This window comes from Emydura macquarii, unplaced genomic scaffold, assembly GCF_026122565.2.
Source record: "Emydura macquarii macquarii isolate MOO-44397 ecotype Brisbane River unplaced genomic scaffold, CSIRO-AGI_Emac_v2 contig_3249, whole genome shotgun sequence".
In the NCBI taxonomy this organism is placed as follows: domain Eukaryota; kingdom Metazoa; phylum Chordata; order Testudines; family Chelidae; genus Emydura; species Emydura macquarii.
The window spans coordinates 542,520-564,734 of record NW_027133386.1 but is presented as its reverse complement, the minus strand read 5'-3'; the positions used below and the strand labels follow the sequence as shown (position 1 = coordinate 564,734).

Genomic DNA, 22,215 nt, shown 5'->3' with positions numbered 1-22,215 from the left:
ATAAAGCTTAGTCATAACTCATGAGAGTCTTTCGTCCATTTTGAAAGACCAAGTCTGAAGACATTGTGTAAATTACCTTTCTTAACTCCTGGTACCCAACTAAAAACAAGGACGTTTGCTAAATTTAGTAAATAAAGAAATCCACACACTCCCTTTGTTTGTTAAAACTTTACTTTGTTTTGCCGTGTTTGACCTTGGAATGAAGTGGTGTTAATCGTTTTGTGCTCTGGTTTACAATGAGCAATCAGATTACAGTGGAACGTATTCAAGCTATTCTAGGTGAAAATCATGAGATATTGTAGCTCATGTATTTAATATTCAGTGTGCAGAAGGAAGCGAGTTTGCAAAGTATTATCTCACACAGCACTAGAAAACTGAATTGGAAATTAACTAACAGGCCAAATTCTAACCTCAGTTAAACTTGTGCAAATCTGCTGTAGCGTCATCAGTTCCAGCAAAGTTACGCCATGTTTACCACTGGTGTAAATAAGATTGGAATATGGCCCAGTATCTCTTACTCACAGCTGGGTACACATTTCCTTTCTTATTTCCTTCTCCGTGTACACTACAAAAACCCACAGAGTAATCTTGCAGACACATTGGTTTGCCAGGCGGATGTAATACTGTGATTCTGCACCGTGCCCATTTCTGTGTTAGAGCAATCTCATGGGAGCGTTGGCAAGCCAGCATGTATGTGTACATATCGTACATAAACGATCGACCTACCCCTAGGATACATGGGCTGACAACCCACTGCTTCTGGGAGGTGTGTTTTGTTCACTAGCCACCGAGTCAGCCCCACCAACTTACATACCCCAAATCCCACTGGAAGTTATTTGTGCCCTTGGGAAACCTCCCCCTACATTCTCTGAGGGTGTGTTATCCTGTCCATCACCCTCCTCAGGGCCTCCTTGACCTCCTTGTTCCTCAGGCTGTAGACAATGGGGTTCAGCATGGATGTCACCACCGTGTAGAAGAGGGCCAGGAGTTTGTCGCTTTCCATCGAGTAGCTGGACTTGGGCCTGAGGTAGGTGATTATGCCCGAGCCATAGAAGAGCAAGACCACGATGAGGTGGGAGGAGCAGGTGGAGAAGGCCTTGCGCCGCCCCTCAGCAGAAGGCATACTCAGAACGGCGGTGAGGATGAAGAGGTAGGAGGCCAGGATGAGCGTGAAGGGGGCCGTTATGAAAAGAAGAGCCACCAAGTACACGGCCAACACGTTCATGGAGGTGTCTCCACAGGCCAGCTTCAGGAGGGGTGGGATGTCGCAGAAAAAGTGGTTGATCCTGTTGGACCCACAATATGTCAGACTGAAGACATAGGTGGTCTGGCTCAAGCCCACCAGCACCCCTACCATCCAGGAGGCCATGGCCAACTGGATGCAGGCCCTTCGGCTCATGACAAGGGTGTAGTTCAGTGGGTTGCAGATGGCCACGTAACGGTCATAGGCCATGGCTGCTAGAAGGCAGCACTCGGTGATGCCAAAGAGGGTGAAAAAATACATCTGCGTGGCACAACCCCACAGTGAGATCCTTCCGTTCTCCGACACCAGGCTCACCAGCATCTTGGGCACGATGGACGTGGTGTAGCAGAGCTCCAGCAGGGACAGGTTGATGAGGAAAAAGTACATTGGCGTGTGGAGGGACTGGTTGGCTTTTATAACAGCCGTGATGATGACATTCCCCGTCAGGGACACAGCGTACATGGACAAAACCATCACAAAGAGTAAGACCTGCAGTTCCGCCAGCCCGGAGAATCCCACGAAGATGAATTCAGTCACTGCGGTGAGATTTCCCTTGTCCAATGGCTGGGGGTATGTCAACGGCAGAGAGAGTGAACAAAGGAACCCATATCAGGGAAGACAAAGCATGAAAGTAATTTATTTATCTTGCTGATAAATGCAAAAATACATTCAAATGAGACTGAAAATTTAGACTGAACATTTTCAAGCCACCTAAGGTATATGGATGCTCAATTCCCATCAAAATGAACGGGATTTGGATATCCAGAAAATGGAGGCCATACCATGGATTCTAGGATCTTCATCATTATGACCTAGTTCAATCACAATTTATTAGTTAGTAGAGTTGGCTGGGAAATTCTCTTTTCTTCCAGAAAAAAAAAAATACAAATTGGAAGTCTAAAATCTGGATATTTTTCACTTTTCAGTTGCCAAAAAGAGAAAAATGTTTTTAGTTTTTCACATGTGCTACACCATCTTGGATATTTTCTGTAAAAACAGTAATTCTACTGGGAAAATTCCCTAGCCATGATAAAGCCATTTTTCACTGGAAAAAAAAAAAAAAGGTTTTAATGGGAAATGTTCCCACTAGCTCTAGTTACTGGGATCAGTTCAAGAATCACTGTCCTGCATAACACAGCCACTATTGCCACTGCTGGTCTTAAAATCAGACCTTTCTATTTCATTGGATCTTATTATAACCTGTGTAGCTGAGGGTACAACCTGTCTGAGAAGGTAGCCAGATTTCAATTAACGTATAGAAATACATGTTTTAAAGACAGGTTCGTGAAAGGCTGAAGTCCTGTATTTGGGTTTGAATAGAGCAATAACAGTGCAAAGTTCTCTACAGTAAGAGAGATGGGCGAAATTTTTTAGGAAAAACATTTTTTGGGGGGTGGAGGGGGTGCATGAAAAATGTAGATACAGCAACACATTTTGCAAATTCACGTCAGTTTCACTGAACTGTTCATCTTGAAAAGTAAAGAAAAACTTGGAGAAAGACCACATGTTTCATCTTGACCTTTCCAAAATGAAACATTTTGATTTTGGGGGTCAACGTGACTTTTTGTTTGGGAATTTTCTTCAATTAAGAAAAAAAGCAGAAATGTGCAAAACTGAAAATGCTTGAATGAAAAGAAAACATTTAATTTCAGGTCAAACAAAACATTTTGCTCAAGACCAAATGATTTTTTTTTCTTTTTGATCTGCAAAACATTGTAAATAATTTTGTTTTCAGGTTAACTGGAATTTCTGTTGTTTTGAAACTGTCAGAACACCAAAAAAAAAATGTATTTGCACAACTGTAGTTCTAACCATCAGAACCAGTTCTGCAGATCAGATCACGGTGCGCTGTTTTTGACCAGTCGTTTTTACCCACAAGATATTCGGAAAACGTTGCTAAGACCAACCAAATCATTTCACACCTGCTGACAAGAAGACAACTGATGCTAATCATTTCCATTTACTGGTAACTTTCAGCCTGCAACCATCAGTTTGAAGGATGCCTAGTTTAACAATCCCTTGAGCTGGGGAACCAGATGAACCAGGACATGGAGCCAGCAGAATTGCATCGTCTCTGCCCTTTTTCTGTGCCTTCGGAATGAACTCGCTGGCACTGAATGCTGGGGAAATTGTTGCCACCATCTAGCAGCTGGACATTTGCTCCCTGCTTGGGTGAAAAAGAGCAAGCATTCAAAGACCAATGGCACGTCCTCCAGCTCCTAGCCACAGTTTAGCGAAGCAGCAAACAGAACAGATAGAGACAATCTCTGGCAACGTTATTGCTGCAACTTGAACTAACGGAATGGCCGGAAGAAAGCAGCAAAGACGCAGACCAGGGGCAGAGAAGAGGCAGATACACTGGAAAGCCTTCTTGCTTTCTTTCTGTGTGTGTATTGTTCCCATTGGCAGAGCTCTGTCACTATAGATAATCCCAAACACACAATTGTCATATTCGGGACATGTGAATCGGGATTGTTCCTTAGAGCAGGAGCAGCGCTCTGCCTTCTGTGTCTGCCCGGGCAGCTCTTTGCCTCCCCTCATTGATGTTAAGTCCCATAAAGTTTTCCCTCTCTGAGTCATGCTTGACAAAGGGATTCTTTCTGTCAGACTCCCGTACATGTCCACCCAGTGACCCAATGACACGCTGACCCTGGCAGACACTCTGGCTTCATTCCAGATATTTCCATCTTCTTTCCTAGCTCGCTCGGGAGATAAAGGACACGTTGATCTCTCGGGTGAGCGTTACCATTTGTTACAAATGCGTTCAGTATTTCTCAATGGCATTTAGACAGCTGGCTGTGTCTTGGTGGAGTCCCACATGATATTAAAAAGAACCCACCCCCTCAAAATATTGTCACTGTGCACCAAACTAAGAATTAATCATTAACGGTTCATGACAAATAGCAAGTTAATAAACATTACATAGAAGCTAGATACTATGGTGATGAGTGCGGTATACAAATCTATATAGACTAGAATCAAAGAATCATAGACGATGAGGTTTGGAAGGGCCCTCAGGAGGTCATCGCGTCCTCCAGTCCATTACCCCTGATACTGTATTAATAATAACACTGCTGAGCTCTTCTGTAGCACTTTGAATCAGTAGGTCTCAATGCGCTGTATAAAGGAGGTCATGCTCATTACCCCCATTTTAAAGATGGGAAAACTGAGGCACAGAGCGAAGTAGTGGTTTGCCCATCATCACCTAGCAGGCCAGTGGCAGAGTTGGGAATAGGACCTAGGTCTCCTGAATGGTAGTCTAGGGCTCTAGTTACTTGGCCACATTCCTTTCCATAGCTATCTTGGGATTATGAAGAAATCTGGGATAAGAAGTCAATCTTGTGGAGTGCCCTCGAGTTGTTTAAGCCTAGATATTAATGGACAAGGTTGGCTAGCTTTGTGTGTTACTGATGCGCCTCCAAATTGTCTACTGCTATCACTGGATTGCATCACAGTCAAAGTGGAATGCATTTAGTGGGTGCAGAGATCTATACGGTACCTGGGGTGTTAGTTAAATTTATGCAGGAATCAGCGTTTTCGTTTCAAGGGAAATTCTGCATTTTGCAAACATTTCCATTCCAAAATGGAAAAGAAAAAAAAAGTGGGTGTTTTCCACAAAGCAAAATTCTGAAAAATGAATAATTTTGGGTCACTTGTAACGTTTCATTTGGAAGAAATTGAAACGTTCCGTTCTGATTTTAACTGCATCGTATCATGTCCGAACAGATACAAAAACTGAAATGAAATGTCCTTCCCAAATGGACAATTAAACCATTCACATCTGATCTGATCAGAACACGCTCCATTCTGACTAACAGGCAAAATAGTTTGGTTCGGATGAAAGAGCAACAGCATTTCCAACCAGGGCTAAGGTTTTATTCAGTTATTTATTTATTTCAGTTATGAAGAGGGGTGGGGGGGAACCCATAAATAAGATCTATAGCCCAAACTTTTAAAGGTGTTTAGATGTCTAAAAACCATTGATTTCAATGGGAGTTAGGCACCTCCATGTTCTTGAAAATACCACGAGGTGCCTAAATACCTTAAAAAACCTGGACGTAGGTGCCCACACAACGACGTCACAATCCATAGCAGAGGAACTGCCCAGCAGTGCGGAGACACAGCTGTGTGGCAAAATAAATTAACCCAGTCCACACACACAAATAGCCCATCACGCGCCCCTGCCCCTCAGCTTCCCCACACTTCCTATCGCACAGCTCCTCCTTGCAGCCCGAAGATTCAGCAGGGCTGTTCTGAAAACGTCTCTACTAAATAGATCTTCCGTGGCTTTTAACACCAGAAGGAAGCACTATGACCGCCCCAGCCTGACCCAAGGCGTAACACAGGCCAGAGAATTGCACTCTTAATGACATGCGGCTGAACTGCTATTATTTTTTACTGGCATGTCTGAGAGCCGAGGCATGGAGCTGGACCCTATTGTGCGAGGTGCTAGAAAAGATCTTTTAGAAAGCATCATAGAAGATAGGGCTGGAAAAGATCTCAGGAGGGCATCTAGTCCAACCCCCTACATCAAATCTTGATGTAAAGATGCCAAGAGACGGAGAATTTACCACATTCCGAGGCGAACGGTTCTAACGTTTAATGACCCTTGCTGTTTAAAACGCGTGCCTTATTTCTCCCCTGAATGCGTCTCGCTTCAGCTTACAGCCATCGGAGCTTGTTATACCTTTCTCTGCTCAAGACCCGTCTGCTCGCAGCAGCTGCCTTTCCAGGTAGCCCGTGAACAAGTCACTTCTCACGCTTCTCTTGGGTCAGCTAAACAGGCTCAGTTTCCTCAGCGTCTCTCTGCAAGGCAGGCTTCCCTGACCTCAGATAGTTTTCATGGCCCTCTCCAAGCGTTCAATGTCCTATCTGAGGTGTGGAGACCACAACCATGTAGGGTGCCGATCATGGGCTCACCAGGGACATATTTGCATTGAGCCCTGGAGCTTCGGCACCATCAGAAGGAGACAAAGAGGTGGAGGAGGAAGAAATGAAAAGGTAGCAGAGGGGAAAGAAGCAGGGCCCTGTGTCCCTTGGAGTGATATAAAAATGCACCTACTGTATATCTCAGCTCTGGGTGAGTCCTGGCTGAAAGCTTCAGGTCTCAGACCAGTTCCAGCACAAAGGATTGTCCCTGATAGTCAAACGGACTGCCACAGATTCTGCCCTGCTTTTCACCTCACCGCACGCTGAAGAGGTTTCACGTTAGCTGGGGTAGGCTCCATCCCTATCTACTTCTGTCTCATCCCTAGTCGTGCTTGTTTAGAAGCCAAGTTGGCTCGGGTGCCAGCGCCTACCTCTGAGAGAGGGACCATTCTCCCCGCTGGCTAAGGACTTGTGCGTGGCTCAGACGGGAGTATTTCAGCTGTCGTCCCTTTCCCATGAGGCCTCATCAGTGGAAGGTCACAGACACTTCCTCTGGGGAAGGAGGTGAGAAATTTGGGTTGACTCTCCAGGAGCGGAGGGTGCCCAACTCCCATAGCTGGCTTTGGAAAGCCCAACCCAAGGAGTTGCTTTCGATATGACATACAGATCCTCACTTTAATGGGATTTATTTGCATGCGGCGTGAAAGGGATTCAGGAACAAGCCTGCACCGGGGTTAGATGTTGTATTTTTACCATAAGGAGTACTGATCCTGCCTCAGGGCAGGGGGGGTGAATCGGATGAAGTCCTGAGGTCCCTTTTAACCTGACACTTCTGGTTTCTGTGGGGTTTTCACCCCCAGATTACACTGAAAGCATAAGGCAACACACAGCTAGCAGTGAGAGCAAACGTTCTGCACCACACTGAGCCCAGGGGATAGTCTGAGGAACTCAGATGGTCCTGGGGTTGGGATTCCAGGCAGCCTGTGGGATCGGAGGTGACTCGTTCTGGTCCAGATGTTTGAAGAGCTTAGACACGTAGTGGGATTTTCTAAAGCACCTGATTTCACTGGGTGTCAGGCACCTGGACGCTTTCGAAAATCCTGCTAGGTGCCAAAATACTTTCAAACACTGGTGCTCAGTGTCTCTCTCTCTCTGCCTCAGTTTCACTCTCTGTCCCATGGACGTAACAGCACCCACAGGGATGCTGAGAGGAGACATACATTGAAGATACTGTGGTGACGGGGCGAGGGGACACAGAGGTAGCTAGATCAATAGATTAAAGAAATTGTCATTGCTAATTCCAAATGATGGTCCAGTGGTTAAAGTGGGGGGTCGGGAAGTCAGGATTCCTGGCTTCTAGGCCCAGTCCTGGGAGGGGAGTGGGGCAAAGCCGTGCTGAGTCCTATCCCCAGCCCTGGGAAGACAGCAGGGTCTGGAAGGTTGGAAGTGGGGATTGTACCATGAGCTGCTTCCTGCGGGCTGGGCCTGGCCCTGGTTCAGGTCATTCCCAGACATTCAGTGGGTATATTGAATCTTATCCGCCACCCACACTGGTTGGAGAAGGACAGCAAAAACGATTAGGGGAAGAGCTTCCCTGTGAGGAGAAATTTAAAAGACTGGGTGGAACAGAGACGACTCAGAGGAGATATGGCAGAGGGCTGTAAAATGGTGACTGGCGTAGAGAAAGTGACTAGGGAAGGGTTATTTACTCCTTCCACCAAGTTCTCACGCAAGGCCACGGATTTTTTTGGGCCTTGTTTTTTCGGGGGGGGGGGGGGGGGGGGGGGGACCAACAGGCAGGGCTGCCACTTGAGATGTTTGCAAACCACGGCCTTTGGGATGACTCCCAGGGCTGGGCCCATAGCTCCTGGGTGTGGTGATCTTCCCACACGAACACTTCAAATAGTACTTGAGTTCAAAGGGAATCTCCACGAGCAGTGCAGGGTCTATGACACGGGGTCAGGCACCAAGGCCTGCCGCTGAGCCTGGGACCAGCTGGCCGACCTGCAGTCGGACACCCTGATCGGCCAGGCTCCCCGGCTGGCTGAGAGACGTCCCCACGCCTGGCGGCAGCATTGTGTCAGCAGCTCCTCCGTGCTTACACGAGCAGCTGTGATGACGCCTGGGCCTGCCTTGTCCCCAGCCTCGCCCCGGCACTGCTCCTGCCTTGTTCCTCTTCTGCTCCAGCCTTGCTCCCTTTCCTGGTTCCTGACTCTGGTCCCAGACCTGCTCAGTGATGGGGAGAGGGGCTGCCTGGAGGCGGGGGGGGGCTGGAACTGGGTTGGGTGGCGAAGGGGGTGGCTGGGAAGCGTGTGTTGTTTTGGGGTTCGGGGAGGAGGGCTGTTTCCTCTGCGGGGCAAGAGCCACTCCCAGTTGAGTAAAAGCAGTGCAGACACATGCAGCAGGGAGCCCGGTGGGCAGCTGTTGTGGGTGGGCAGGGTGGGGGAGCGGGGACAACACACTTCCACAGCTTCCCTGACCACGCACCTTCCTCAGCCTGCTGTGTGTCTCCGAGACCAAGGTGGGGGGGTGCCTTCCCCACTGCCCTCCTCTACATCCACCTGTGCCAGGGGCCTGGGTACCGCCCACGGTCCCTCTGCACCCCAGACTCCTCGGCGAATCCCCATAGCCCCAAATCTCAGCACGCTTTTCAAGGCAACCTGGACCCAACCGTATCCAACTGCAAGTGCTGGGTTTGGGTTGGGTCAGGTGAAAAACAATGTCTGTTTTGGAGAATCTGGGAAGTGTGCAGTATTTGGAAATATACACCATTTGTAAATCATATGCCCTTTTTTCTACTTTCTTTTGTACGGTTTCTTTATTAGAAAGAAAGAAAGAAAGAAAGAAAGAAAGAAAGAAAGAAAGAAAGAAAGAAAGAAAACTGGCATCTTTCTCTGGACCCTTTTCATCACTATAGCTTTATCAAATTAATAATCCTCTTGAGGCTCACATGTTAAATTTTGCTCATGCAACAGCTATTTCAAAATGGGAGCTGAGGAGTTGTTCTGTCTTTTCACTGAGGGAGTCGAAGCAATCCACAAAAGGTTCAGGAAGAAAACCATCGCAATGATGTCATCTTTGCTCAGTGGGGAAAAGGCATATAAGGAGGTAGCAACGGTATCTAAAAGGTGTTGGAAATCGACAGCCAAGTCCCAGCTTCACAACATTTGAGTGAACGTCTGGCAGAGGTCTGTATTATTTCATGAATGCTTTATGTTCTACTTGTGTGGATTCCTATAGCCTTGCCAGGAGGTTCATTTTAGCAGGCGTGGAGAGCATGTCAGCTGGAAAGCAGCCAGTAATATTGGATAGCCACATTTACTGGTACTACAAGGCCAGTACTGGAGCCAGTGCCTTTGAAGTTTTACCATCCCCAGGCTGGTGACCGCTGAAAGGAGGATCAACTGGTGGGAAACTGAAACAAAGAGCTTTGGGTGTGGTTGAAAATCCAAGCCGCTGGAGCTCAGGTGAGAAGAAGGCAGAGGCTGCAAGGGTAGAGACTGTCCCCTCCAAAACCAGAAGTGGAGTGTGTGGATAAGCTAAACCTACCAGAGCTCCTGCTAAGACAGCTGAATATTGGCTGTTTGGTTTTTAGGGGAAAAAAGCATTCTTGTGTTATGCTCTGAGTCCTGCTGTTGAGATTAAACGATGCTTCATTTAAAAAAGGCTGGTATGGGTTACTATGGTCACCTCCGGTCACAGCTCCTCACGGGAAATTTTGCAAGAACAGCTGCCCCTATACAGTGAGAAGGACAGCTCCGTGATTTGCAGCACAGATTGGGTAAAGTTGCCAGGATAGCTAGTAGCCATACATGCAATGTTTTTTTTTCCTGTATGTAGTAATAATCCTTATCCTTTCTATACAGCTTTCCGGAGAAGCATTTCATGCCTTTTCATGCCTTGCAAAGTCTCTCCCTTCCTTTCTTCACCACAAAGTAAGTGGTTGCCTTTTAGAATTGGTGAAACTGAGACACAACATGGGAAGGGACATCCTGAAGACCATGACGCTTGTCAGTGGCTACGCCAGGAACAGATTGTTTTAATCCAGTGATCTACTCCCTGGACCATATTGGCCCTCAGTAAACTATCACAGGATAACTGATGTTAGGGATACCAGAGACAGACTAGGTCATAGATTCATAAATTTTAAAGTGAGAAAGGACCATTATGATCATCTAGTCTGAGCTCCTGCGTGCTACCGGCCAGAGAATTTCACCCAATGATTCTTGCATCAAGCCCATATTGTGTGGTTGAGATACAGCCTATCTTTTAGGAAGAAACAAACCGTTTCAGTTTAAGACTCCAAGTAACGGAAAATCCACTGCATTCCTTGGTAAGTTGTTTCAAGGGATAGTTACCTTACTGTTAAAAAAAGCACCTTATTTCTAGTTTGAACTTCCAGTCATTGGATCTTGGTCTTCCTTTTTCTGTCACACTAAAGAATCCTCAATGATCAGAAATGTCCTCCCCGTGTAGGTACATATAGACCATGATCAAGTCACTTCTTCACTTTCACCGTGATAAGCTAGATGGACTAAGCTTCCCATTCAGTCTAGCGCCTGGGGGCCAATGAAGGAGTGTACCTTATTGTTCATATATGTCTACGTACACGTTATTATGTTCATAGAAATGTAGGACTGGAATGGACCTTGACAGGTCATCTAGTCCAGTCCCCTGCATTGAGGCAGGACTCAGACAAACACCTGTCAGGGATGGTCTAGATAATACTAACTTGTTCTTGAAAACCTCCAAGGACAGAGATTCCACAACTCCCTAGGCAATTTGTACCAGTGTTTAACTACCCTGACAGTTAGGTAGTTTTTCATAATGTGCAACCTAAAATCTCCCTTGTTGCAACGTAAACCCATTATTTCGTGTCCTGTCCTCAGTGGATAAAGTGAACAATTTGTCACCTACTTTTTAGAACACCTTTTATATACGTCCAGCCTGTTATCAGGTTCTCCAGACTCAAAAAACCTCAGGTTTTTTTCAGTCTTTCCTCATAGGTCATGGTTGCTAGATCTTTAATCAATTTTGTTGCTCTCCTCTGAGCTTTCTCCAATTTGTCCACGTTTCCTGAAGTGTGGTGCCCAGAACGGGACACAATACTCCAGTTGAGATCTTACCAGTGCTGAGTAGAGTGGAAACTTTGCTTCTTGTGTCTTGCTTACCAAGAATCCTGTTTATACATCACAGAATGAGATTTGCTTTTTTTGCAGGAGTGTTACATTGTTTACTCATATTTAATTTGTGATCCACTATAACCCCCAGATCTGCAGTACTCCTTCCTAGGCAGTCATTTCCCACTTGTAGTTGTGCAATTGATTATTCCTTCCTAAATGTAGTACTTAAATTCTAATCCTGTCTTCCAAAGCGCTTGCAACCCCGCCCAGCTTGGTATCACCATCAAACTTTATAAGTGTACTCTCGATGCATTATCCAAATAAGCTGTGAAGGTACTGAATATAAGTGGACCAGGACAGAAACCTGTGGAACTCCACTACTCAGTAAAAAGTTGACCATGTCAGTAAAAAAAAATCAACTTCAGATCTTCACGTCAGTAAAAACTAAAATGCAAGCTTGGAAACCCTTGCCCACCAGCTTGACTCTGCGCCATTGATAACTACAGGACTATGTATGTGCTTTACACACCATGTAACTCAATTTACTTGAGTAGGGTGTCTGACAGTGTGAGAGGGAGCGGATTTTTGTTCTCTGTATCTTCATAATGTCATCAGCAACCCCCTGCTCACTCGCTATTATCTCTGCTGCTCAGCTTGATAGCAGAGACACCTCTGCCGCCATAGCAGAGGGTACATTTTGTTTAGGCTGGGAGCAAACCACTCTCAGTCCAGATATGGGATGAAGATGATTGCAGATATGGGATTATGAAGTGTGTTTGCTTTGAAGCTAAACTGAGCCCAGGTTCGGGCACCTGCAGGGCGAAGGGAAAGACTCTTACTTCCATGCAGGTATTTTCCTAAAAGAGCTTATCTTGTACTTGAGTGGCCCATTGGAGTGGAGCTAAAGCATCTAGTCCGATAGGCCAAAAGCTCATTTATATTAAAATCTAGGGCTGAAAATTTTCCTTCAGAAGTGTTTTTTTCAATGGGATATTGAGTTTGCAATTCAACATTTATTTTTTAATAAAAAAACCTGTTTTCAGTAAAGTTTCTTTTTATCAAAATATTTTGGCCGTAAACTGATTGTTTTAAGCTAAATAACCGGAGTTGCAGTGACTCCTGGGAGTTGGAGTTTGAGCCTGGTGTCCCCGTTCTCCTCTAAGGGCTGGGATTTCCCAGCCAAAGTACATGCCCCATAATGCATCACGGTCTCCCATCTTCGTTAGGGGCAGCTATGCAATAAGGAGTCCCTGATCCTGCTGCATTACGGAAGATGTAATCCAGATAGTGGAATCCCTACACCTTGAGAATGAAGATATGAGGAGGAAACTACATATCCCATGCGGCTCTGCAACTTCTATTTTTGGCCAAAATCATAGAATCATAGAAGATGAGAGTTGGAAGGGACCTCAGGAGGTCATCTAGTCCAACCCCCTCCTCAAAGCAGGACTAACCTCAGCTAAATCATCCCAGCCAGGGCTTTGTCAAGCCGCATCTTAAAAACCTCTAAGGATGGAGATTCCACCACCTCCCTAGGCAACCCATTCCAGTGCTTCACCACCCTCCTAGTGAAAAACTTTTTCCTAATATCCAACCTAGACCTCCCCCACTGCAACTTGAGACCATTGCTCCTTGTTCTGTCATCTGCCACCACCAAGAACAGCCTACCCCCATCCTCCCTGGAACCCCCTTCCAGGTAGTTAAAGGCTGCTATCAAATCCCCCCTCATTCTTCTCTTCTGTAGACTAAACAAGCCTAATTCCTTCAGCCTCTCCACATAAGTCTTGTGCTCCCGCCCACTAATAATTTTTGTTGCCCTCCGCTGGACTCTCTCCAACTTGTCCACATCCTTTTTGTAGTGGGGGGCCCAAAACTGGACACAATACTCCAGATGAGACCTCACCAGTGCCGAATAGAGGGAAATAATCACTTCCTGTGATCTGCTGGCAATGCGCCTCCTAATGCAGCCCAATATGCCATTAGCCTTCTCGGCAACCAGGGCACACTGCTGACTCAGATCCAGCTTCTTGTTCTTCTTTTCAATTTTTTTTTCCATGAGAACTAATAAAAGTCTATTAGAAATGTTTTGGACCAGTCCTATTAAGGCCCCATTATACCAACAGAGTGGGTGGAGGAGGGAGAATCTTACCCATATGTGCTCTGTGTGTTGCTGAAGAAATCGTAGGTAGGTCACTCTGGGGTTGCTGATGCACATCTCTGGGTTTTTTTCCTCTCTTTACAGAGATAACCAAAAATACATTTGAAAATCTGGTCTTAAGTAACTATTGAATAAAGTTAAAAGGGAAGGAATAGGAAGGACATTTTTGGAGGTGTGGGGAGAGAAGACTTTTCGGGTTTCATTAAATTCTTTCTTTCTTTCTTTCCAGGAAACAGATGGCACACCCACAATGGAGAAATCAAACATCCATCACCAAGTTCCTCCTCCTGGGATTCGGGAACTTGCACGAAGCTCAGATTCTGCTTTTTGTGCTGTTTCTAGTGATCTACCTGGTGTCCCTGGCTGGGAACCTTCTCATTGTTGTGCTAGTTGTGGCTGATCACCACCTTCACACGCCCATGTACTTCTTCCTGGGGAATCTGTCTTTCCTGGAAACCTGCTACACCTCAGTCACTGCCCCTCGATTGCTGGCTGGGTTCCTGGCAGACGATAGGACAATCTCCTTCAGGGATTGCATCACACAGTTATACTTCTTCAGTGCTTTGGCTTGCATAGAGTGCTTCCTTCTTGCAGTCATGGCATATGACCGTTACTTAGCCATATGCAACCCGCTTAGCTATATGGTTGTGATGAACTTCAGGGTCTGCCTTCAGCTGGTATCTGCCTCCTGGATGACAGGTTTCTCAGTCAGTGCATTAGCCGTGGGGATGGTGCCCCAGCTGAGCTTCTGTGGCCCCAAAGAAATTAATAATTTCTTCTGTGACATGGAGGAGCTGTTCAAATTGTCCTGCACAAAAAGCACCCTGGCGGAAATGGTCACTCTCGTGTCCTGCTCCCTGGTGTCCCTGGTCCCTTTCCTCTTCATTGTTGTCTCCTACGTTTTTATCCTCTCGGCCATCTTGCAGATCGCCTCCTCCACCGGGAGGCAGAAGGCCTTTTCCACCTGCGCCTCTCATCTGCTGGTGGTGAGTCTGTATTACGGGACCATCATAATCATGTACGTGGCGCCGTCCACGGAGCAGTCCCCAGGCTTCCATAAAGCTCTGTCTCTCATGTACACGGTCGTCACCCCAATGTTAAACCCCATCATCTACAGTCTGAGGAACAAAGAGGTGAAGGGGGCCTTCAGGAAAGTCGTGCTGCAGAATTTAGGCATGATTTAGGCTGACATTTTCAGCAAGACCAAATGATGTTTGTCACCCAGCTCCCACTGGCAGAGCAGAGCAGAGCAGAACCTAATTCCTTTAGGCCACTGTGAATAACCCGGCACAGATCTCAATAGAATTCGGTCACTTCGACACTGTGATATGAACCCCCACAGGCCAGGAAGAGGATGATGAGCTGCTGTGTGCTCAATCAGCACCAACCCACTCCGTTGCCACTATATACATCCATGGTTCGCCCATACCTTGAATATCGTCTGCAGTTCTGGTCACCCCACTTCAATATAGGATATACTGGAACTGGAAAAGGCACAGAGCTGGGCAAAAAATGGGATTTGTGGTATGGAACAGCTCCCGTGTGCGGAGATATGACCAAGACAAAGACTACTCATCTTGGAAAAGAGACAGAATCATATAAGATGAGGGATGGAAGGGACCTCAGGAGGCATCTAGTCCAACCCCCTCCTAGGGAAAGAGCTTTTCCTAATGTCCAAGCTAGACCTCCCCCACTGCAACTTGAGACCATTGCTCCTTGTTCTGTCATCTGCCACCACTGAGAACAGCCTAGCTCCATCCTCCCTGGAACCCCCTTTCAGCTAGTTAAAGACTGCTATCAAATCCCCCCTCATTCTTCTCTTCTGCAGGATAAACAAGCCCAGTTTCCTTAGCCTCGCCTCATAAGTCACGTGTGCTCTAGCCCCCTCATCATTTTCATTGCCCTCTGCTGGACTCTCTCCAATATGTCCACATTCTCCCTGTGGTGGGGGGCCCAAAACTGAACACAATACTCCAAATGAGGCCTCACCAGTGCTGGATAGAGGGGAATAATCACTTCCCGTGATCTGCTGGCAATGTTCCTACTAATGCAGCCCAATATGCTATTAGCCTTCTTGGCAATAATAGATGATTAAAAGGGATATGATAGGAGTCTATAAAATCAGGGCTGGTGTGGAGAAAGTGAATTAGGAAGTGTTATTTACTTCTTCACCTAACACAAGAACTAGGGGTCAGCCATTGAAATTAATAGGCAGCAGGTATAAAACAAACATAAGGAAGTACTTCTTCACACAATGCATGGTCAACCTGTGGAACTCCTTGCCAGGGGATGTTGCGAAGTCCCAAAGTATAATTGGGTTCAAAAGAAGAATTAGATCAGTTCATGATAGATGATAATAGAAAGCAAGAGTTACTCCGTTTTGAAAACCTTACCACCATTAACTGTAAGTGTGCAGATCATGTAGACAGCAAGTTGGGGCAGAAAAATAACAAATGGGTGGGAAAATAGCGAACAGCAATAAAGCGGCATGTCATGACATTGACTGCAATCACAATTTAACCAGTTGTGATGAACCCCAATGCTGGTGCACATCCAAAGTCTTAACTACACAGATAAACAAGAGCAAGGAAACCACAGAGGGAGAGAGAGAAGATGCTGCTTGAGAACTGTTAGCAAGAATTGATCTCACACATCATCCCCCCCCCCCAGATGACCAGCAGACAACTGGCCATTGGCCATCAGCGTCTCCTCTGATTGTATTTACCTGCAATTTGGGGTGCTTCTAGCTTACTGTCACAGGGATATTTGTGTTAATAAAACAGTGTGTCAATAAAAAAGTGTGTGTTTGCACTGCTTGTGTCAATCATATCAGACGGAGATGTCGTGTCCTCGGGGAATTCCGGAGACCACCCTAGTACAGTGAAACCCTTGGAAGGTAACAGATGCTCGGTCCATCAATGGTAATTGCCAAGATGGTCAGGGACGCAACCACATGCTCTGAGTGTCCTTAGCCTCTGATGGCCAGGAGCTGGGACTGGAAGACAAGGAATGGCTCAGTTGATGGTTATCTGTGCTGTTCATTCCTTCTGAAGCACCTGGCATTGGCCGCTGTCAGAAGACAGGATACTGCGCTAGCTGGACCATTGTCTGACCCAGTCTGTCCATTCGTATGTCACACTACACCTGCAACAGGTGTCAGGCTTGGAGACAGGGGCTGACCGGGGAAAGCCCAGCTCTGTTGTGGGCTGGCGGACTGGGGGTGCAGATCCCCAGCACCGAATCTATGAGAGAGGACCGGCCGAGAGCAGGAATTGATTAGAGACAAGGGCTGGGGGAAGGGGAGCATGATATAGGACTATTGCTTTCATTGAGGCCTGGTATAAGGGGCCTGGTGTGAGGCCTAAGGCCTGAACTAAAGTCATTCAGCCCTGCTCCGGGCAGACGTCAGGCCCCGTTACAAAACCTGCCTCCTTAAAAGGTCCCTGGACCTGGCAGAGACAGGCCTGGGATGGCAAAACCACAAAGCGCTGGGCACAAGACAGGCATTCCAGAAGGCCGGTGCCGAAACGCCCCGGTACCAAGTAGGATGTAAACGCACGCTCCGAAGATAACAGGGCTAGGAACGCTTTGATCACGCCAACAAGGACAAGGCGAAGGGTGCTAGCTAACCCCCTCAGAGGGGGCAACACGTAACTTGTTTGTGTGGGTGTATGAAGAGGGGTCACAGCCGGGGGTCTTGGTCCTCTCGAAGGGGGGGGGAAGGGCGGAAGATCCCGCCACTCACTGAGCCGAGTCCATTCTCATGAGCATACATGTGTCAGTGTAAGTATAGGCGGCGAGGACCTTGCTTCGTTGATAATAAACCTGGCCAAGCACCTTCAGTACTGAACCGAGTCCGGGAGCTTCTGGGGCAGCTCCATCGTGGTCCATCGTGGTCTGCTGGTGCAGCCCACGGAGAGAGCACACACACGCTCTGCGGGGTTGCCAGCTTTGCCTTTTAGTTTTTACTGACATGAGGATCTGAAATTGTTGGTTTTTTTACGGACACGGTAAGCTTTTTACTGGCATCACTGAAAATACCCCGAACAATGCAATAATGTCACAACAGCATGTGCTCCCTCGCGATAGTCCGTGCCCAGGCCGGGACAGCCGGGTTCTTTGGGCATGTGCAAAAATAGAAAACAGGAAACTGATAACGACCCGGGCAGTGTAGTTTTACAACACAAGAAGTGATTCTGAATACGACAATCCATGGCAAAATACAATGTGTTTTATTTCTATCCCAGTTCATGGATATTTTCATTTATTTACGGGTTTATGGACAGTGTTAAAATTGACGGTGTTTTACTAAATTTACGGACGGTTGGCACTGACACCTGCTTCCCTGTGGCTGCTGCGTCAGACAGCTGAAGGCGGCACCTCAGCCGTAGCAGGCAATGCTACATAAAACCCTTCTGTCTTTTGCACATGATTAAGGGCCCAGCATTGGATCACACAAGGCCCGGGGCCACCCGGGCACAGACACCATTGCTAGAATGCAGCTTTCATGTCCGGATATAATTTACTGATGGATACTGTCACAGCTCGGGGCTAGCTGCCCCATGCCTGAGCGGGAGAAGGGACTGGAATGGGGATGTGCTGCCTCTGAGGGGCGTGCCTGAATCACTGAATCTATGGGCTATTCTGACAGCAAGTGCCCTCAGTCGCTCCTGTTGAAGCTGTTCCACTGTGGCTGAATAACAAAAGGTCAAGCGATCCACATTTTCTTTGTTCTCCCTGGCTCATCCACTGGTCTCTGGTGGAGTGACACTGATTTACGCCAGGTAGAGATTTGGCCAATTGGCTCCAAAGAAGCCAATGATTTAAGCCACCTCTGGAGCTGTTCCTTTGTCTCCCCACTGAGATCACCATCTGGCCTGTTATTTGTAATGAAGTCGTCTTCTTTTGCTAGTTAATTTCTGTATCACTGGCCCTGGGATGTCTGCAATAACATGGTGCAACCTTCTTTTCTGCTGTCCATTGAACATTCAATAAATAAGACCTACAATGCATCCGAAATCTCCTGGGTATGTCTCACAGCTTCCTAATAGTTCACAGTAAATTGGATTACAAGGAGATGGATTTTCAAAGGTGCCTAAATTAGAACTTTTGAAAAATTCCTGACAAAAAGATTGTCAGAAAATAGGGTTCTGTGAACAACAAAATTTCTCCATCTTAGCACGATTGTTTCAGGCCCTCTGCAAACTCAAGTAGATTTTGCTGCTTTGGTCATACTTGGGGAACTTTCCCCTCTCAGGGAGAGGTTTAGGCTCTCTGCAGACGCAGGGAGATGCTATTCTATTAGTGACTCTTGGTTCTATGTTTCCAGATATCTGAACAGCCATGTCACTCATGAATGTATTCACAGACACTACAGTGATTTCTAAATAATCAGAAGAAAGACATAACACAATTCCCAGGCAATCAAAGGAGTCTGAACTCTGGGTTTTTATTTGTTAACATATTTATGAAGATGTTAGAACTGAGAAGTTAGAACTGATCAGATTTGTTTTATGTTCAAGTTTTCAGCCTGGCTTTCTTTCTTTCTTAGGATTCTGGAAAGAATTATCCATTGACTTCTCATTATTAAATTTAAACACATACAGACTTCTTCATGCGTGTTTCAATTATTATTATTATTTTTCCTCATTGTAACACCTGGGAAATTTTTTGTTTGTTTGTTTAAAAATAACCTTCATAACATGCAAGATCTTTTAGCATAAAGAAGGGAAAGCTACTGTCTAAAAAGTACCCCATGAATCACCAATAAATCCTGACCACAAACTGTCGGTCTGAGTAGTCAGGTGTTTTGTTAAACCCGCTGCAGAATTCTTGCATTTTATCTGCCCCAATGCATTTTTTCCCCTTTGACTTTCCTTAAAATTCTCAGAGTGTTTAAAAGCTCTGTCTTCCGGAGGTTGTGGATCGTGATGTCTTGCACTCCTAACATCTTCTTGACCTGATCGTTCATACCTACAAGGATTACTGTTGTTATTATTATTATTGTTTTAAAAAGCCCTGCAAGTTCAGGAAGTGTTTTTATACCCATTTTATCCCATCCTCTCTCAGTTATTCCCCAACACCCAGAGTCAGATTTTTGTAGGAATTTAGGCACCTAGTAATCCTGAAAGGTAATTAGTAAGATTTTCACAAGTGCCTATCTCCCACAGAAATCAAAGAGGGTTAGGGGTCAGGTGTTAAAAGGTATTTATGTGCCTAAAGATGTAGATTGGTGCCTAAATCCCATTTATTCATTTCAGGGGTTTTCGGTTCCCTGGCACTTTTGAAAATCCCACTAGGTGCCAAATCATCTTTAAAAATATGCCCATTGTTGCTTAACCATCTCAGGCACTTGTGAAAATCTGTTTGAGCAACGAAATACCTTGGAAAATCTGGCCCTGCCTGACTTTAAACAAAAAAAAGGGGATTTATGCTCCTAAAAAAGTTGGATGGGTTGAAATTCTTGCCCTGAGAGACTCACCCTGGAGGTTTCTAGCATAGCAAGGAACTGAACCTTGGTATTCTTAATCTCAGGGTTGGGTGAACACCTCCAGATTATCCTTACTCTCTGTTTTCAATTGTGCGTGTGAAAAGTAGTTGCCCTGGTAGTCAATGGGGGCCCTTTGATTGACTCCCTGCCTTCAGGATTGGGTCCTAAATCCGCCTGAGACAAACCCTTATTGTGATGGGGACAACCTCTTCCCAGCCATCTTCCTTCTCAGGGCCTCTTTCACATCCTGGTTCCTCAGGCTGTAGATGATGGGGTTCAGCATGGGGGTGACCACGGTATAGAAGAGTGACAGCAGCTTGTCGTTCACCATCACGTAGCTGGATCTGGGATGCAGATACACGACTATGCCGGAGCCGTAGAAGAGCGTCACCGCCAGGAGATGTGAGGAGCAGGTGGAGAAGGCTCTGTGCCTGCTGCCCGCTGAGGCCATCCTCAGGATGGTGGCGATGATGTGGGCATAGGAGGCGAGGATGAGGGTGAACGGGGTGGCGAGGAAGATCACGGTGACCATGATGTTGGACATCTCATTGCGGGATGTGTCAGCACAAACCAGCCGCAGCACCGGCGCCACATCGCAGAAGAAATGGTCGATTTTGTTGGGGCCACAAAACGGGGAAGTGAAGACCAAGGTGGTTTGGATGAAGGAGACGGGAATCCCGCTCAGCCAGGAGCCGGCCACGAGCCAGGTGCAAGACTTCCTCTCCATGATGGCCATGTAGCGCAGAGGGTGACATATGGCCACGTAGCGGTCGTATGCCATGGCGGCCAGAAGATAGCACTCCGCAGAGCCCAGGAGCAGGAAAAAATACATCTGAGCTGCACAGCCTGTGAAGGAGATGGTGTTACGCCCAGTGAGGGAGATGGCCAGCATCTTGGGCAGGGTGACCGAGCTGTAGCAGATCTCCAGGAAGGACAAGTTCCCGATGAAGAAATACATGGGGATGTGGAGGGCAGGGTCAGCCAGCGTGATGAGAACAATCAGGCTGTTTCCCAGTAGGGTGAGAGTGTAGACAGCAAAATACACCAGGAAAAGCAGCACTTGCCCTAAGGGGCTGCTGGGAAAGCCGAGGATAATGAATTCACTCACAGCAGTGCTGTTTCCCTGTGCCAGCTTGTCGCAGCCTGTGGTAGAGTTCATCTGTAAAATAATGAATACAGGGGGGTATAAGTGACTTAGCAATAGCATAAAATAGCATAGACAGACAGATAGGAGCATAGAATCATAGAAGATCAGAGTTGGACGGGACCTCAGGAGTTCATCTAGTCCAACCCGCTGCTCAAAGCAGGACTAACTTCAGCTAAATCATCCCAGCCAGGGCTTTGTCAAGCCGCAGCTTAAAAACCTCTAAAGATGGAGATTCCACCACCTCCCTAGGTAACCCATTCCAGTGCTTCACCACCCTCCTAGTGAAAAACTTTTTCCTAATGTCCAACCTAGACCTCCCGCCCTGCAACTTGAGACCATTGCTCCTTGTTCTGTCATCTGCCACCACCGAGAACAGCCTAGCCCCATCCTCCCTGGAACCCCCTTTCAGGTAGTTAAAGGCTGCTATCAAATCCCCCCTCACTCTTCTCTTCTGCAGACTAAACAAGCCTAGTTCCCTCAGCCTCTCCTCATAAGTCTTGTACTCCAGGGGGATGGATGGATGGATGGATATCTTAGAATCAAGGTTTAGAAATAGCTGAATCAACATACTAAGATCTAGACAGCGAAAGAGATGGGTATATATGGAAACAGAGAAAGAAACAAGGATTTAGATAGATAGATCAGCATAGTAAGATCTAGGCATTTATAAATAGAGCATACGTCTCTGTTTATATAAGTACATTTTTCTCCCTTTCCAGATTTCTTTCTTTCACAAATTAATTGTTGTGGGAAAGCTATCACTATTAAATGAGCTTTGGAATTTTGCCCTAAGGCTGGAGGTAAAATGAGAAAATACAGAATCAGGCAAGCAAAGAATGATCATCTGTGGAAAATTTAACAAGGAACCAGCAGGTATTTTTAAGATCATTGAGAAACATCAGGCAAAGGAGTATCTAACATACCTTTAAAATCAAGATCTCTCTTTTAACCATGTCCCAGGGATTTATTCTGTTCTATTCTATTCTACATCATTTTGTAGACAGGTCTCATCACCGTGATAGTGCTAATCAATGAATGTGTATGTCTTTAAATGCTTCTGTTTTTAAGGTGTCTTTGGTGTCCTCATGGGATAGCCTCCCCAGAGGGGGAACTCAGTGAAAAAGCAGATTAAAAGCACTGATCTCAGTAAGATAAATGCATTTTGTATACAGTGTCTCTGTAAAT

At 46.4% G+C, this 22,215-nt stretch overlaps 3 protein-coding genes across 3 annotated transcripts; 1 reads left to right on the top strand and 2 right to left on the bottom strand.

Annotated features, from left to right (window-relative positions):
• Positions 1-859: 859 nt before the first annotated feature.
• LOC137142814 (olfactory receptor 10A4-like) lies at positions 860-2,049 on the bottom strand. The gene is made up of 2 exons (XM_067532281.1): positions 2,026-2,049; positions 860-1,807 (listed from the first exon to the last, which is right to left on the bottom strand). Exons 1-2 carry the CDS (start codon positions 2,047-2,049, stop codon positions 860-862), a joined length of 972 nt encoding a protein of 323 aa, XP_067388382.1.
• Positions 2,050-13,629: 11,580 nt separating this feature from the next.
• LOC137142767 (olfactory receptor 10A7-like) lies at positions 13,630-14,577 on the top strand. The gene has a single exon (XM_067532222.1). It carries the CDS (start codon positions 13,630-13,632, stop codon positions 14,575-14,577), a length of 948 nt encoding a protein of 315 aa, XP_067388323.1.
• Positions 14,578-20,070: 5,493 nt separating this feature from the next.
• On the bottom strand, positions 20,071-21,042 carry LOC137142753 (olfactory receptor 10A7-like). Its single transcript, XM_067532206.1, has one exon. It carries the CDS (start codon positions 21,040-21,042, stop codon positions 20,071-20,073), a length of 972 nt encoding a protein of 323 aa, XP_067388307.1.
• Between the last annotated feature and the right edge of the window lie 1,173 nt (positions 21,043-22,215).

Coding starts and splice junctions, on each gene's coding strand:
- LOC137142814 (XM_067532281.1), bottom strand. CDS start 2,049: ATGATGAAGATCCTAGAATCCATG. Junction 1,808..2,025: donor TGAAGATCCTAGAATCCATG/GTATGGCCTCCA, acceptor ACATACCCCCAG/CCATTGGACAAGGGAAATCT.
- LOC137142767 (XM_067532222.1), top strand. CDS start 13,630: ATGGCACACCCACAATGGAGAAATCAAACATCCATCACCAAGTTCCTC.
- LOC137142753 (XM_067532206.1), bottom strand. CDS start 21,042: ATGAACTCTACCACAGGCTGCGACAAGCTGGCACAGGGAAACAGCACT.